Source organism: Trematomus bernacchii, unplaced genomic scaffold (assembly GCF_902827165.1).
Source record: "Trematomus bernacchii unplaced genomic scaffold, fTreBer1.1, whole genome shotgun sequence".
Taxonomy (NCBI): domain Eukaryota; kingdom Metazoa; phylum Chordata; class Actinopteri; order Perciformes; family Nototheniidae; genus Trematomus; species Trematomus bernacchii.
This window is the reverse complement of record NW_022987567.1, coordinates 3,889,818-3,904,414: the sequence shown is the minus strand read 5'-3', so window position 1 is coordinate 3,904,414 and position 14,597 is coordinate 3,889,818. Positions and strand designations below refer to the sequence as shown.

At 41.1% G+C, this 14,597-nt stretch overlaps 1 protein-coding gene across 1 annotated transcript; it reads left to right on the top strand.

Moving 5' to 3' along the window:
* Positions 1 to 1,933: 1,933 nt before the first annotated feature.
* Positions 1,934 to 6,329, top strand: LOC117478736 (G2/mitotic-specific cyclin-B1-like). The gene is made up of 9 exons (XM_034125639.1): positions 1,934 to 2,036; positions 2,280 to 2,414; positions 2,948 to 3,073; positions 3,156 to 3,344; positions 3,441 to 3,599; positions 4,532 to 4,768; positions 4,854 to 4,994; positions 5,437 to 5,547; positions 5,654 to 6,329. The coding sequence occupies exons 1-9, from the start codon at positions 2,016 to 2,018 to the stop codon at positions 5,756 to 5,758; spliced, it is 1,224 nt and encodes a 407-aa protein (XP_033981530.1). The 5' UTR covers positions 1,934 to 2,015; the 3' UTR covers positions 5,759 to 6,329.
* The last annotated feature ends 8,268 nt before the right edge of the window (positions 6,330 to 14,597 follow it).

The following is a 14,597-nucleotide window of genomic DNA, read 5'->3' as shown; positions in this document are numbered from 1 at the left end:
CTTGCAGTAACACTAAGGTTGCAGAATATTTGTCAAAGTTGAGTATCTTGACCTAGTCCACTTGCTGACAAACTCCCTGGCTATTCATAACCTGATCAATAAAGTGAGAATCCAATAGTTATCATTGGTAGACTTTTACCCAAGTAGCCTACTGTACTTAAAGGTAGGGTAGGTAAGAATGGAGAAACCAGCTCGAGTGCGCTAGAATTTTAAAGTACGCAGCCGAAAAAAATCTGCCCCTTCTTTCAGACTTCCTTAGAGCCCCTCCAACACACACGACCAATGAGGGCACGAGATAAATTTGTGCACGAGATGGAAGGCTGACAGGCAGGTAGGCCATCCAGTTATTTTAGCCGGGCCGGCTCAGATGATTGGTTGTGCTTTTTACAGCGGCACGGCTTCCACAGATGCATTTTTGTTATGTATTCATTGCTATCGGGATGTTAAGAGCATTCCATGGAATATAACAAAGTGTTTCTGAAGTGAATTACCTACCCCACCTTTAACTAGAATGTATATACTAACAAAGGACTGGCTTATCTAAAGCCAGTTGAGTAGCACTTCAAATGGTTTGGCTCTGAAGATAGAATAGAATAGGGAGGGATGAAACCCTCTTTAATGGTCACACATGCAGAGCACACAGCACACACAGTGAAATTTGGCCTCTGCTTTTAACCCATCCTAGTACAAGGAGTCTAGTACTAGGAGCAGTGGGCAGCTATTGTACAGCGCCCGGGGAGCAATGGGAGTGGGGGGGGAAGGGGGGTGTCCGGTGCCTTGCTCAAGGGCACCACGGCAGGGCAGGAGGTGAACTGGGACCTCTCCAAGTAGAAGTCCACACTCCATATTTAGGTCTGGTCGGGGACTTGAACCAGCGACCCTACGGCTCACAGTCCAAGCCCCTACTGACTGAGCCACTGCCGGACACCAAATGTTTCTCTGAAACCTAATGTTGGCCTACTTATGATTCTGTTTCCTTCAAGTTTGTATCTTCTTGGTCGAATGCACTTATTGTAAGTCGCTTTGGATAAAAGCGTCAGCTAAATGCAATGTAATGGCTCTTTTTCTTCAGTATTTCCATCTTTATGCAACCCTATACTTTTACCCCTACAATTTTGGAAATATTGTACTTGTTACTCCACTATCTTTATTTGATAGCTTCATTAACCTTAAAGATTCAAATTGATAACTTATTATCCCAAAAATATTCTGAAATGGGCCATTGTTACGCCCAGATCTAGGGGAACCTAGGCGCAGCATAACATGTGCACTCTCCCCACTCCCAAGAACATGGACACCGAGACAAAGAATGCCGTTTGGTAATTTTAATTACCAACGTTTTTACATAGAGGCGCAACAACCCACAAAACAAACAAATCTTTGAACACATACATCTTGCCTAACAAATAAGAAAAATAAACGTACAGGCTTCTTACCTACTCTGGCATATAAACAGGAGAAAACGAGAATTAACCAAAAGAAAAGGGTTTTGCACTCCTGAGAAAAACAAAACTTGTCTTACAAGACAGGTTAACTTTGTATATTTTGAAATCTTAGAAAGATAAACTAACGGACCGGTATACGGTAGAATTACACACACAGCACAACAGGTCAGATATCTCAACAGGCGCAGAGTTGGAGGAGAAGTTGAGAGAGCAGCCGAGGAACTGCACGGCTGCAGCTTAATATGCTCCAGTCTCCTCAGGTGGACCAATCAGCATGGAGAAGGTAGCTAATCAGCTAACGGGCACCACCTGCTTGCAATGCTCACTCACACACACACACTCACAGACACAGGAGGAGGGAAAAATATACACACAAATGACCTAACGACCCAGGGTCGTAACAGCCATTCTGCATAATGAGTACTGTTAATTTGAGTACATGCTATAGCCCTCAGCGAATCAGATCGTAGGGAGCGAGGATTTAAACCTGGACGCTGAACCTCAAAAATACACCGCATCATTCTCCATTACGACTGCCTGCCTGTCTGTTGAAGCGACGCATATTTCGAAATGGCACTCCGAGTAACCAGAGTAAGTATTTTAATGTTTATCATTATTCTTTATTTGACAGTAATTCTGTATAGAGGAAATGTGTCTTTATTGGATTTTTTTTATTTATTTTTTTAAATATCTACATGATATCTCTTAAATGCCCTCGTGCTTAGCTGTGGGATTTGCTCTCGTGCAGAGCGTTCTATAGAAATAATTCGACGTGAGCCTTTTAAACAATTACAAATTAATGGCATGCACTATAAGGTTTTTTTTCTTCTGCAGACCCGCTTGGCTTCAGCCAGAAATGCTGAAATTCAGCTCGCTGGAAAGGCCTGCACGGTCACCGGGCCCACAAAGCCCCGAGCGGCTCTCGGTGAAATTGGAAACATTGGAATTAACAAAGAAGTACAGAAGAAGGTAAGATTTTGACTAGGCTACATTTTATAATCTAGGTAGGATGCCAACACCTGGAAAAACATGGCAAATATTCAGCTAATTATCGTAGCCATGCATGTAAGATTATTGGTAGGCTTTGTTGAGGGCTAAATAACTGAAAACAATCACTTTCCATTTTTATCAAAATCAACGTGGGAATGTTTTTTTACATACAATCTTGTCTGCATGCTTCTCACGACTAAAACCTTTTATGCAAAATGACTACAGCTGTGCTCTGATGTAACAACAAGCAAAGCCATGGTAACGTTGTCTTGAAGCACATGGTTACATTTGCTTTTTAGAAGGGGTTCACCCAAGTTCTGAAAGATTGACCATGTAAAAGCATTTTTACACACTTCTCTAAAATACTAAATGTCTGCCCAGCATTTAAATTGACAGTGTCTAGATAACCTACTCTGGATTAATTGTGTACAACTGAATTGTAGAGTGGTTGCCGCAAGCTATGAAATGGTGGCCAGCACAGTTCTGACTTTAATCGATCTTTTTCTTTTTAGGCTGTCAAGACAGAGGCCACAAAGAAGATCAAAGTCCCTGTTACCGAAGTTGAAAAAGCAGTTGCTGTTGTTGAACAGCCCAAACCAAAAACTGTGGTTCCTGTTAAACCTGAGCCAGAAGTCCAGGTGAGTGAATCCCAGCAGCTATCTGATCAAACAAAAATGGCTGCCGGGTGTGGTTCTAATGTTGGGAATTCCACCATTCCAGGTTATCCCTGAACCAGCCTCCCCAACTCCCATGGAGACTTCTGGCTGTGCCCCTGCAGACCTCTGCCAAGCCTTCTCAGACGTCATTCTTCACACCGCTGTCAGGGATGTGGATGCAGATGACTACGAAAACCCCATGCTCTGCAGCGAATATGTGAAGGAAATCTACAAGTACCTGCGTCAGCTCGAGGCAAGCAAATTCATATTCTTCAACTGGCTATATGCATTGGAGATTCCTCTCCCCCCTCTACTACTTGTGGATTTTAACCCATTTTTGTCTCTACAGGTGGAGCAGAACGTCAGAGCCACTTATCTGCAGGGTCGTGAGGTGACTGGGAACATGCGGGCCATTCTCATTGACTGGTTGGTGCAAGTGAGCCTCAAGTTCAGTCTGTTGCAGGAGACCATGTACCTGACCGTGGGAATAATTGACCGCTTTCTTCAGGTGTGTAAATGTATATCTTGTCCCGTTTTGTTTTTTTTGCATGACATGGCTAGCTTAAAGGTCACCTCTTATGCAAAATCCACTTTTTCATGTCTTCTATACATCAACATGTGTCCCCTCTGTGTAAAGAGATTCTGAAAGTTTCAGAAAAAAAGATTCTCTCTCTTTGTCCTGATCCATTTATATAAGAACCTGTCTGAAAATAAGCTGATCAGATTTTGGCCACTTCATGATGTCATAACGATTTTTTTTGTAACCATTAGCCAATCACCAACCAAGGGACTCCCAGCAGCTTCTACTGAAGCCTTCCGAGTAAATCGCCAGAACGCCGACACTTCCTCATCTCCACCGCTCCCATGTTTTATTTTGTGTTGCCATAAGTTAGTCTCTCTGCATTTGTGCGCTCGGCTAATGCTAATAATGCGAGGATAATAAAATGGCGGCTCTACAAAACATTTCAGAGTTTTACGGGGCGTGGTTTGCAATTCGCCCAGCCAATCAGAACTGGGGCACTTTTTTTCCCCCAGGAAAGTACCATCTCTCAGCAGGCACTAACAATAGGGGTAAAAGATCCCGGCACTAAGTATTCTTTTTGGTGTGAACGCGACATAAGGGGTACTAACGAAACTAAACGCGAAAAGTACGGGGAAAAGTACTCCGGTGTGAACGCGGCTATTGTGTTCTTTTTAACCAAATATCTCTCAGAGGGGCGTAGGGAATGGCTCCATATTTTCATCTAAAGTAACAGACAGAGAATCAGCGCTTTTGAAACAGAGGGGATTATGGGATGCTTGCTACAATGGGTGATCTGTTTGGTATTTCGAGCCAAACACTTCAGAGACATGTTTTGCATATATCTGAGACTTATAATATATTGATGAAAAACAGTATAAATCCTTGTGTCTAAAGTCCTGTGATTGCACCTACAACAGGACAACCCAGTCCCCAAGAAGCAGCTGCAGCTCGTCGGCGTGACTGCCATGTTCCTGGCTTCCAAATACGAGGAGATGTACTCCCCCGAGATCTCAGACTTTGCCTACGTGACCGACAGGGCCTACACCACCGCCGAGATCAGAGACATGGAGATGAGCATCCTGCGAGTGCTCAAGTTCCAGCTGGGCCGCCCTCTTCCCCTGCAGTTCCTCAGAAGAGCGTCAAAGGTTTACGAGGTTTGTAGCATTTTATCAGCAAACTAGACTAATTTTCTGCTTTGAGATCTTCAATTTGTTGATTATGTCCAATGTCTCTCCTCAGGTAACAGCTGAGCAGCACATCCTGGCTAAATACCTCCTGGAGCTCACCATGGTAGACTACGAGATGGTTCACATGCCACCTTCCATTGTTGCAAGTGCTTCTCTGGCTCTCAGTCTCAAGGTCTTGGACACTGGCGAATGGGTGAGTTAACCTCTTCCTAAATACGTCTGTATCAGATGAGGAAAATATCATTACTTGTGACAAATGAACAGATGGTTTATACAGTTTAGATTATAGTATACTGCTAAAATAACTCATTGTCTATTAAAGGAAAATATTTCCAAGAGAGCAAAATGCAGTTGTTCAATATGCTAAAATAACACTTCTGGCTCTCTTTTGAAACTTTCATATTTTTACAAGACTAAGCTAATAAGTGCATCTTCAAAATATTAAAAGGTGGCATATCATCGATTTAAATATTGGCCAATATGTGTATTTCAAGGCTACATTTGCTACAAAAGTGTACAAAGTGGGGTGTTTCCTTTAAAAATGGTTGCCTCAGTCATAAAATGGTCTTGGAGCATTTACTGTCAAGTGGATTAAATGCTTTTCTGAAGGACATCTGTGTATTGTCTCTTCTCAGGACGTGACTCTGCAGCACTACATGGAATACACGGCAGAGAGTTTGATTCCTGTGATGGCACACATTGCCAAGAATGTACTGAAGGTGAACGACGGTACGACCAAACATATGGTAAGTGTAAAACAAACAAAACTCAAGTGTCAACATTTGTGTACTTGAAAAGGATGAATCCTTAATTTGGATTTACTTCTAACCCAATCATTTTCTCTTATTCCAGGCCATTAAAGGAAAGTACTCCACTTCCAAGCAGATGAGGATTGCCACCATCGCGCAGCTCAAGTCTTCAGTGGTGACGGATATTGCAAAGCAGCTCACTGTATGAGAAGACTTTTGGCACCGATTTGTACAGTTGTAACTTAAACTTTTTAATGTGACCCAAGGAGCTGCACACCAAGGACCAAATCAGTGGTTTGCATGTTTTACCAACTGAAATCGTGAATACTTTTAATGACTCTTTTTCTAAAGCATGCTACAAGTTTTAATTTAAAAGCTAGCCCTCACACACAATGGCAGTTCAGTCTTGGAAAAGGACCTGCTCTTCAGTAAAGTGAACCATATCAGGCTTATTTACTCAGTATGAGTTTCAGTCTGTATGAATGCTCTAATGCAACCCTAATCACTTTTTTACATCATAAATACACTACTTGGGATGTTGGCTGACTGAAATCTTGACTGTCTATAGTTATTTTTATAGCTTATCTGAACTGCTGCTCTGGCTGCAAATCTAAAACTTGTGGCATGCTTTCAAATGGTCCTGAATATCTAAAGTGGCCAGGTGTGAATTGTATGTGAATTTTTTTATTACCTTGTGTGAATGTGTCAAATGTACAGCAATACTTTTAAAATCCTTTAAGATTTTTTTTAAGCTTCTATTAAATATGGTTCAGACCAGACCTTTGTTTCCTTGTCATTAATGTTGATCACCACCAGAGGGGGCTCTCAGCTTAAAGTTCTCTGCTTCATCTTTCTTCAGCAGAAAATCTAGACTTTGATCGCTATATTTTCAGTTAATATTGACCTTACTGAGCTACAAAACTATTACTACTATATGGTCATATTTAATGGTATTTAGTACAGAGTGATTCAAAAGCATCACTTCTTGAAAGGTGCTTTACATCACTTTTTAGTTATATAATTCCTGGTCATTCTTAAAGCTTCCATCCTGAACACACTGAAGTATCCACTAATTTAACATTAGTCTTGCTGCAGTTGAACTAATGATTTATTTCTATATGTCCACCAGGGCGCACAATTAAAATGCTAATAGTATACCTTGGTCAAATTCTTAATTTACACACAAATCTGATCCAAATAACACATTTCAGTTTCCAGTCTTATGTCCATTGTGCAGCTCTCTACCATGTTTATCACACTTCATGAATAAGGTGCAATGTGACAGGAACAGGTGTTCTTAAAAACAAAGTCTACCACGGAGCCTGCATGTGCAAAACCAGCTTCCTGATACTGATGTAGTTAAAGTTCAGCCATCAACATTTTTTTTGTGTGTTTTCATGTCAATGTCTTCTGTGAGGACAGCTTGCAGTAACACTAAGGTTGCAGAATATTTGTCAAAGTTGAGTATCTTGACCTAGTCCACTTGCTGACAAAAAAACTCCCTGGCTATTCATGCAGTCCAATACAATGTGTTATCCATTATAACCTGATCAATAAAGTGAGAATCCAATAGTTATCATTGGTAGACTTTTACCCAAGTCCTGTACTAGAATGTTAAGGCTCTTTTTCTTGAGTATTTCCATCTTTATGCAACCCTACACTTTTACCCCTACAATTTTGGAAATATTGTATTTGTTACTCCATCTTTATTTGATAGCTTCATTAACCTTAAAGATTCAAATTGATAACGAAAAAAAAACCCCTAATGAATATTATGATCTACATCTCAGTTTTTAATCTACTCCTCCTTAACCAGATGCAACATTAAAGCGATTAATACATCAATACTTATAATCCCAAACATATTTTGAAATAGGCCATTCTGCATAATGAGTACTGTTAATTTTAGTACATGCTATAACTTGAGTCACATTTTGAATTAAAAACCCAAGTTCTAACAATGTTTTCAATGTGGAGTATTGCTTTAAGTGAAGGATCAGAATACTTATTCCTCTTCTGCTCATAGGCAGCTATCCTGTAAGCTGCAGATGCAAAGACTCCTCACATCTTCAATTACATCACGCCAAGCCACGAGTATATAACGCCAATGGCCGGAGCAGAGAGGGAGCTATTATCACTTAAAGCCATTCACAGCTGAGACTCCTTCCTCCCTGGGGGACGCCAGGAGAGCTTTGCTGTACAAAGACCACCTGCCATCTGCATGACACTGTGTTCATCATCAGGATCATAAGGCCACCACTCCTAAAGGACTGCTGGATAACAGCTTGAATGCATCTGCTGCTTTATGGACCAGAAATCCTCTGCCGTCGAAAGGGGAATTACATTATTTGGCACATTGGGAGTTTGGGTTAATCAATTGAAACACAAGGTTCCACAGAAAAGATCAGTGGTGCTTTCACTGTCTTGCGAGGTAGAAACAAAAGTTATATAATGCAAAATAGTTTGATCTAAAAATCCTAGCTTCGAATGTGCTACCTGACGTCGAAGCAGAAAATCAGACACCTTAAGAGCACATCCCTTGTGTCCATAATGCTCTGAGCCTTCTGTCGTTAATAATCAGTCTCAGTTATCCTGCAAAGCCGGGCTTTTAAACCCATACATCACACCGAGAAATCATACTTTGAGGCTGAGGTCATGACTGGGCAGCTATATCGGTTTACAAGACAGATTCCTCCTGTGCAGGGGCTACAAACTGTGCACTTACAGCTGCCCGGAACATTATTTGGCCCTTCCTGATGAAAATTCAGCTGTGTGACGTTTATTATGATGGAAAATTAAACACAGTGGCTGTGCCGTTCAAGACAACTCAGCAACTGAATACTGAAACACTGCTTGTAAATTCAAATTCTCAAAAGGGTCAGTTCACACAGATTACAAAAACATATTTCATCACTTACCCCGCGTGGTATCTAGCCAAGCAAATAGTCTGGTTTATGTGAACGGTCACTGTGGTGCTCAAAACATGGAAAAATTACATTTGAAGAATTTAAGAACAGTTTTAGAAGTGCCTTTTATTGAAAGCATGTTAATGCACCACCAAATAATGAACGACTGTAGCCAAAAAATCATTTTTCTTGCTCTTCCCTTCTGCTCAGATGATCAGAGCTGATCAAGAGTCCGCTGGGAGTCAATTCTTTATGATTCAATAGTATCAGACATGAAAAAAAGACCCAAATCCCACTGCAACGGGACCACACTTGAGCAGATTTGGCCGATTAATACTGGGCAGACTTGGTCCTGAATTCTAGAAATGCATTCTTTCAATAAAAGTATTTTGGTTCAGATGTTCTTTTCCCATAACATCCAATTGGCATACCTCTGGTGAACTTCAACTGGAAAAAAGTATATGGCGCCATCATTAAAGAAAAGTATTTCAGTTTCCACTTTTCTAGGTTAATTGGCAAATGTTTGCATGCTCACATGCTAAAGTAACAACTCACTGCCTGAATACCTATCCCTACCTCACCCTTTCCTTCCCAATAGATAGCCATAACTAGGGATTAGCATCTATGAGCGGCCTGTGCTAAACCTCACCATTCTTCATCAATGTTTCATTTTTACAATCTTGCGGGTTTCGAAAATGAGTGACCATCTAGACACAACCCTTTTCATTTCTAAACTAAGCAGTCGTAGTTCACAATAACTGTCTCCCTACCATTGTTTAAAAGGTTTTTAGCTCAGCAGCCAATTATTTATTGTTGAGTTGTCTGATTATGATTGTTTTTTAGCTTTCACAATCATTTCAAAAGCTTTTACCTAGGACTCAACGTATACATCACTACTGAGCTGACATCAACACACCTTCACCAGTTAGAGGAGCTCCTCTGCTAACGGCTACTGATTCGTCAGTCAGTGACAATGGATGTTCAGTTGAGTCATTTTAGTCCAAATCTTTGTTGTTGGAGATGTGTTGGTACATGTTCTGAACACCTGTAAGAGCCGCTAGGCAGCAGCTCTGTTTAATCTGGTTCTTGAAAGAAAGGACAGTATTTCCAGTAAAATAACATGTTTTTTTATTATCTAAAACAGGTGTGTTGAACTGAATTTCACTAAGGGAGACATTGGCAAATCATATTCACAACAACCATCAGCCATAGTGAGTGAATATACTTTTATATCCACAGAAGGCACAAAAAAGTTAAAAAAGGGGCTTTACAGGTTAAGCAGCCATACAGCCAATGTACTTGCTTCACAATCCCCTAAATTAAAAGTAATTGGTTGTGTGGGTCATTTAATAAACAAAAAATGAAATGACAAGCTTCATACAAAATCCTAAAGTTACAAATAATCTTTGCAGTTTGGCAAAACTCACATGCAGCTTATTCCACACTTACATTTTAGTAGCATTATCAGAGGCTAATGTCTAAAAGCCTATGCATGCAAATAAAGCCCAAACTATCTGCATGGCTACATACCACTCAAATTGAATAATGTAATATTTGGCGAACTGGCCACTCTATGACCACAATGTACGATCGCAGACTTTATGGCCTGTCGTGACATTTAATACACATTCTGTGATGACAATTTGAGAACGTTAGCGCATTTGTGCACATTTCCTTAAAGCCCAAATGCTTCTGTCCTTTTCCATGGATATTCAAGCTCTCCCCATTAAATGAATTTGCGAGTCAGCACTGAGGTCCAGAAAGAATGCAAAGCTTGGCTTCAGACCTTCTGAGTATTTCAGAAATACAGATCTCACCCACAAGCGGATCGTCCAAGACCAGAGTCAAACGTTTGGAACTCCTTCCCAGTCTAAACATCAGCCAAGATGGCCAGAGATTTAACAAGTGCACCCTTCAAAATGAGTCAATGCCCATTCTCACCTCCCGTCCTCCAAGTCTGCGTGTCTCAATTCAATACGACAAAGTCAAACAAACAGCACTGTTAGGGTTTCTGTGGGGTGCTAATAGGTCGGCAGCTGGCAAGCAGAATGAGGCCTCTGGCTTGGAGAGTGGAGAGAAGCACAAATAAACACAGGGGCATTCGTTTTCACAATTTATAGATTTTCAAATAAAAATCATGTGCTTCCTGAACTTTGCTGACCTTGGACGCTCAGTGTCACACGCAGCAAAGAAAGACTCCCATTGTGGCCTGAACAGTGGAGCGTTTGAGCCAGGTGTGAATTGGATTTTCTCCAGACCAACTTAACCTCTGCGTGAACAGCTTGAGCAGTGAACAGGAAGTCGTCGTCTCCTCACGATCAAGGTTACACTTACATGTTTGTTTTTCAAAGTCGCAGAAAGGATAGTGGCGTGCTTCCTTTATAAAGACGCCACGTTGTGAGAGAACTTTGGAAGGAGATCGGAATTTCTTTTTTCATTTGCAAGAAGGATTGAATAAAGATTAGTGTTAATTGTGAATTGTAAAAATAAAGTATTTCGAAACTACATATAGTGTATGAATGAGCGGATTAAAAGACAGTGAGCCCCTTGGCACAAATTTGCAAAAGCACCTCCTCCTCTCCTACAAGACATGTAGACTGTATAGATATTTATTTTGTCTTTGTGGACGTTATGCATCTCTCTTCTGACTTCAGACTGGATAGATAAACAATTGACCAATCAGAGCTTTGTAGGCGGGATTAAGAATTGTTATGTCCTCCTCCTACTGTATGGCCACAAAAATATCAACATGGATGACAGAGATAGACGCAGCTGTAGTTGTTCCACAAAAAATTACCAATTTATTTATATACCAAGTTAAGATTATGCTCCTATGCTGATGCAGCTTCTGTGCCATTTGATAAACACACAAAATGACAAATTTGCAAAAATAAATATTTTTGGTTTGAATAATTAAAGGTGGGGTATGTAATTTTAGAGAAACCAACTCGAGTGCGCTAGAATTTGAAAATACACAACCGGAAAAAATCTGCCACTGCCTTACAGAGCCCCTCCTCGAACACACACGAACGCGCACATGACCAATGAGGGCACGAGATAAGTTTGTGCACAGATGGAAGGCAGACAGGCAGGTAGGCCATCCAGTTATTTTAGCCGGGCTGGCTCAGATGATTGGTCGTGCTTTTTACAGTACTACGGCTTCCACAGATGACATTTTTTATGTATTTATTATCAAAGCATTTAATATATTCATTGCTATCGGGGTGAATATAACAAAAAGTGTTTCTGAAATAAATTACATACCCCACCTTTAAGGTAAAATGAAAAGGCATTTTAGTCTTACGTTTTTTTGTGTTGCCTTTATTTTTTACTGTCTTTCTGTAAATGTTGTTATGCTTGAGTGCAGCTTTAAATTAAAAAGCTTTGAATTCTCATTCCCTAAAATATTGTTTCAAATATGCCTTGTTTAGTTTTGAGACTTTTCAAGTATTGTTTTGACGAATATTTCTATTAGCATTTTCTTTTTCCAGCAAAAGGCGTAACACAAATGTATCCCCCCCAAGAGAAGAAATAAAATACACATTTCAAAATTGACATCGAAGGATAGGTTCTGCTTTTCCCACATTACATTTCAATATGTACAATGAACGAGTCATTTGTTGACGTAATCGTTCCTCTTATATTGGCTCTGGAGAGGTCCTTTGCTACTTCATCATGTAGTGCTAAAAGCATTCACTTCTGCTAAAGCTAATATGAGGCTTCATTAGCAATAATTGGCCAAATCAGGTGGTTATCCTCCAAAGCAGATTTCCCGCCGCCTCCTTGTGGAGTACTACACAGAAAAAACGTTATGGCACATATTACTAAAAAACTGGCAGTCTTGCATGTCATTGTCCTGAGTTGACTCATTTAAAACTGAGACAATCTTCCTCTTGTCTTGAATTTGTTCTAATCTGGCTCCAGAAATGCAGTTTACTGACTTCCTCACCAGTGATCACGTATCTTGATGTTCACTTGGCATCATACTGAGTGAAGCAACAATAGTTTGTACTTGTCAGACTGTTGCCTGTGTTTTAACCTGCCATCACCGCACAACATAATGACCACTAAAGGTCTATTAAGTTCATTTTGTCACACACCGTAACTATCAGAGGTTATATCACTGTTTGATTAGGTGGAACTGGGCCCGTGTTTGTGCTGATTTACGACATCGTGAGAAATAGAGTGCCAGTGATAGTTACTGGTGCTGTGATTGGAGTTTGTTATTGTTACATTATTCCTGATTACAAGTGGTCTTTAATGCAGTAATGGTGAAAAAGGATCTTTCTACAGACAGAAAAACAACAACCATTAAAATGGCCCTGATGGATGTTGTTTCAAATCAGTGTTTTTGCCCATGTAAAGTCGTAATAGCAGCATTTTGTTCTTTAATTTGAAAGTGATGTAAGCGCCCAGCATGGCCGGTCTTCAGAGACGTCTCCTGGTATCTACAGGATGTTGTAATCTGACCTGTTTGGTGAGTCAGGCTGCCTGGCACACGCCGCTGTGATAAATCCTCAGTGTGCGGGGGGGGAGGGGGGACACACACTGCTGCTCCTGCTGACACGTTGTAAATCAACCTCTAGGGTCACTTGGCCATCTCTTTTGTTGTCTGCATGCGACACTGAGATTGACAGAAACACTGAACCTTGGCTCTTCCATTGCTTCTTATCCGGCCTGAATCCGCTTAGAAATCTGTATGTTGTACCTTTTATAACTATAACGCTACAGTAAAAGTCAAAGTTTACTATAGCCATATAGATAATTATGTTAGGACCAAATAAAGAGTTGTAGCCTACAATATAAAAAAAAACTGCTTCTCTGAATGGAAATATATATATAACAAGAAGTTCCACTGTTTTGCTGTCGCCAAGTCAAATATATTTCCGTGCAAACACATTTTTGAGTTGTTTATTTCCAACAATGTAACCAACAGTGTGCTCTCTGTTTACAGTGCTCAGTAAGCACTTTGGTAAATGAGAATGGAGTCATTTTTTCCTTCAGCTTTCACCTCATGAAGGTGAGCTCCTCCTCCTCCTCCACTGAATATCCCGAGGAGTCTCGAGTCACTCAAGAAGCCTCGGATAATGACGCCGTTTGTCACGTCACTCTCCTCTGTAAAACGACACTGCTTTATTTGATTATAGAGCTCTTTCCTTGTTGAAATTGGCTGCCTCAGACACATAATGCAGTCTGCGTAGTTACTTTGCCTTTCTGTGGAGAAATAATGTTTGTTTTGCTAAAGATGGCTCATCACTCAGCATTGTCAAGAAATGAATGACTGGATAAAATTGCCCCAATTATTCAGCTCTTTAATTATGCTAAGAGTCGGGAACAAACCGATATTCCTCAAAGAGTAATTACCGCAGGTTGCTTTTTGTAGTTCTCATGAGTGTGTTCTGGTAGTTTGGTCCATCCTCCCACACACACGGGTACCTCAAGGGAATCGACAGCAAACAGAAGCACAGTTATTGATTATATTAGTCAATAAGGCCTCGACTATTATACTAATGCACTTAGGGTGAATGTCCCGGCTAGCCTTGCAGGCCAGGTTATAAAGTGCACCAGAGCTCCTAAATTATTCACAAGGCCCCTCCACCAGCTCCGGGCCACCATTAGAGTCAGCAGGGGAAGAGTAAAGGGGGCGGGGGGGGGGGGGGGGGGGGGGGGGGGGGGGGGGGGGGGGGTGATGATGATGTCACCCGGCCCCATGGAGCCAGACAAGGGCACCTGGGACTGAATGATGGAGTCAGCTGTTGTGGACGACCGCAGCTCTACCGGAAGAGTCTACCCGGGGAGACGATATCCTGACAACCTATCACCAGGACCGACTAGCTCCCCCCCTTGCCTTTTATATATCTATTTAGGCAACTTTATAATTGTTAGACATCATTTATTCACCATAAACTCCATTCAGAAGATTCTTGCTCACACTCTGTGTATGTAGGAGCTTCACTGCTCAGTCTGACAGCCGTAAAACAACGAGGACGATCTGTGTTCGGTGAAAAAGTACCAACACCAACATCCATGGCCAAAGACAAACTTCTCTTCCAGTTTCTTTATTGACGTCACCAGCACTTTTCTTAAAAGTTACAAAATGTTCAACTCAAAGCCCTCGAAGCATCTGCTCAGAAGCAAGGA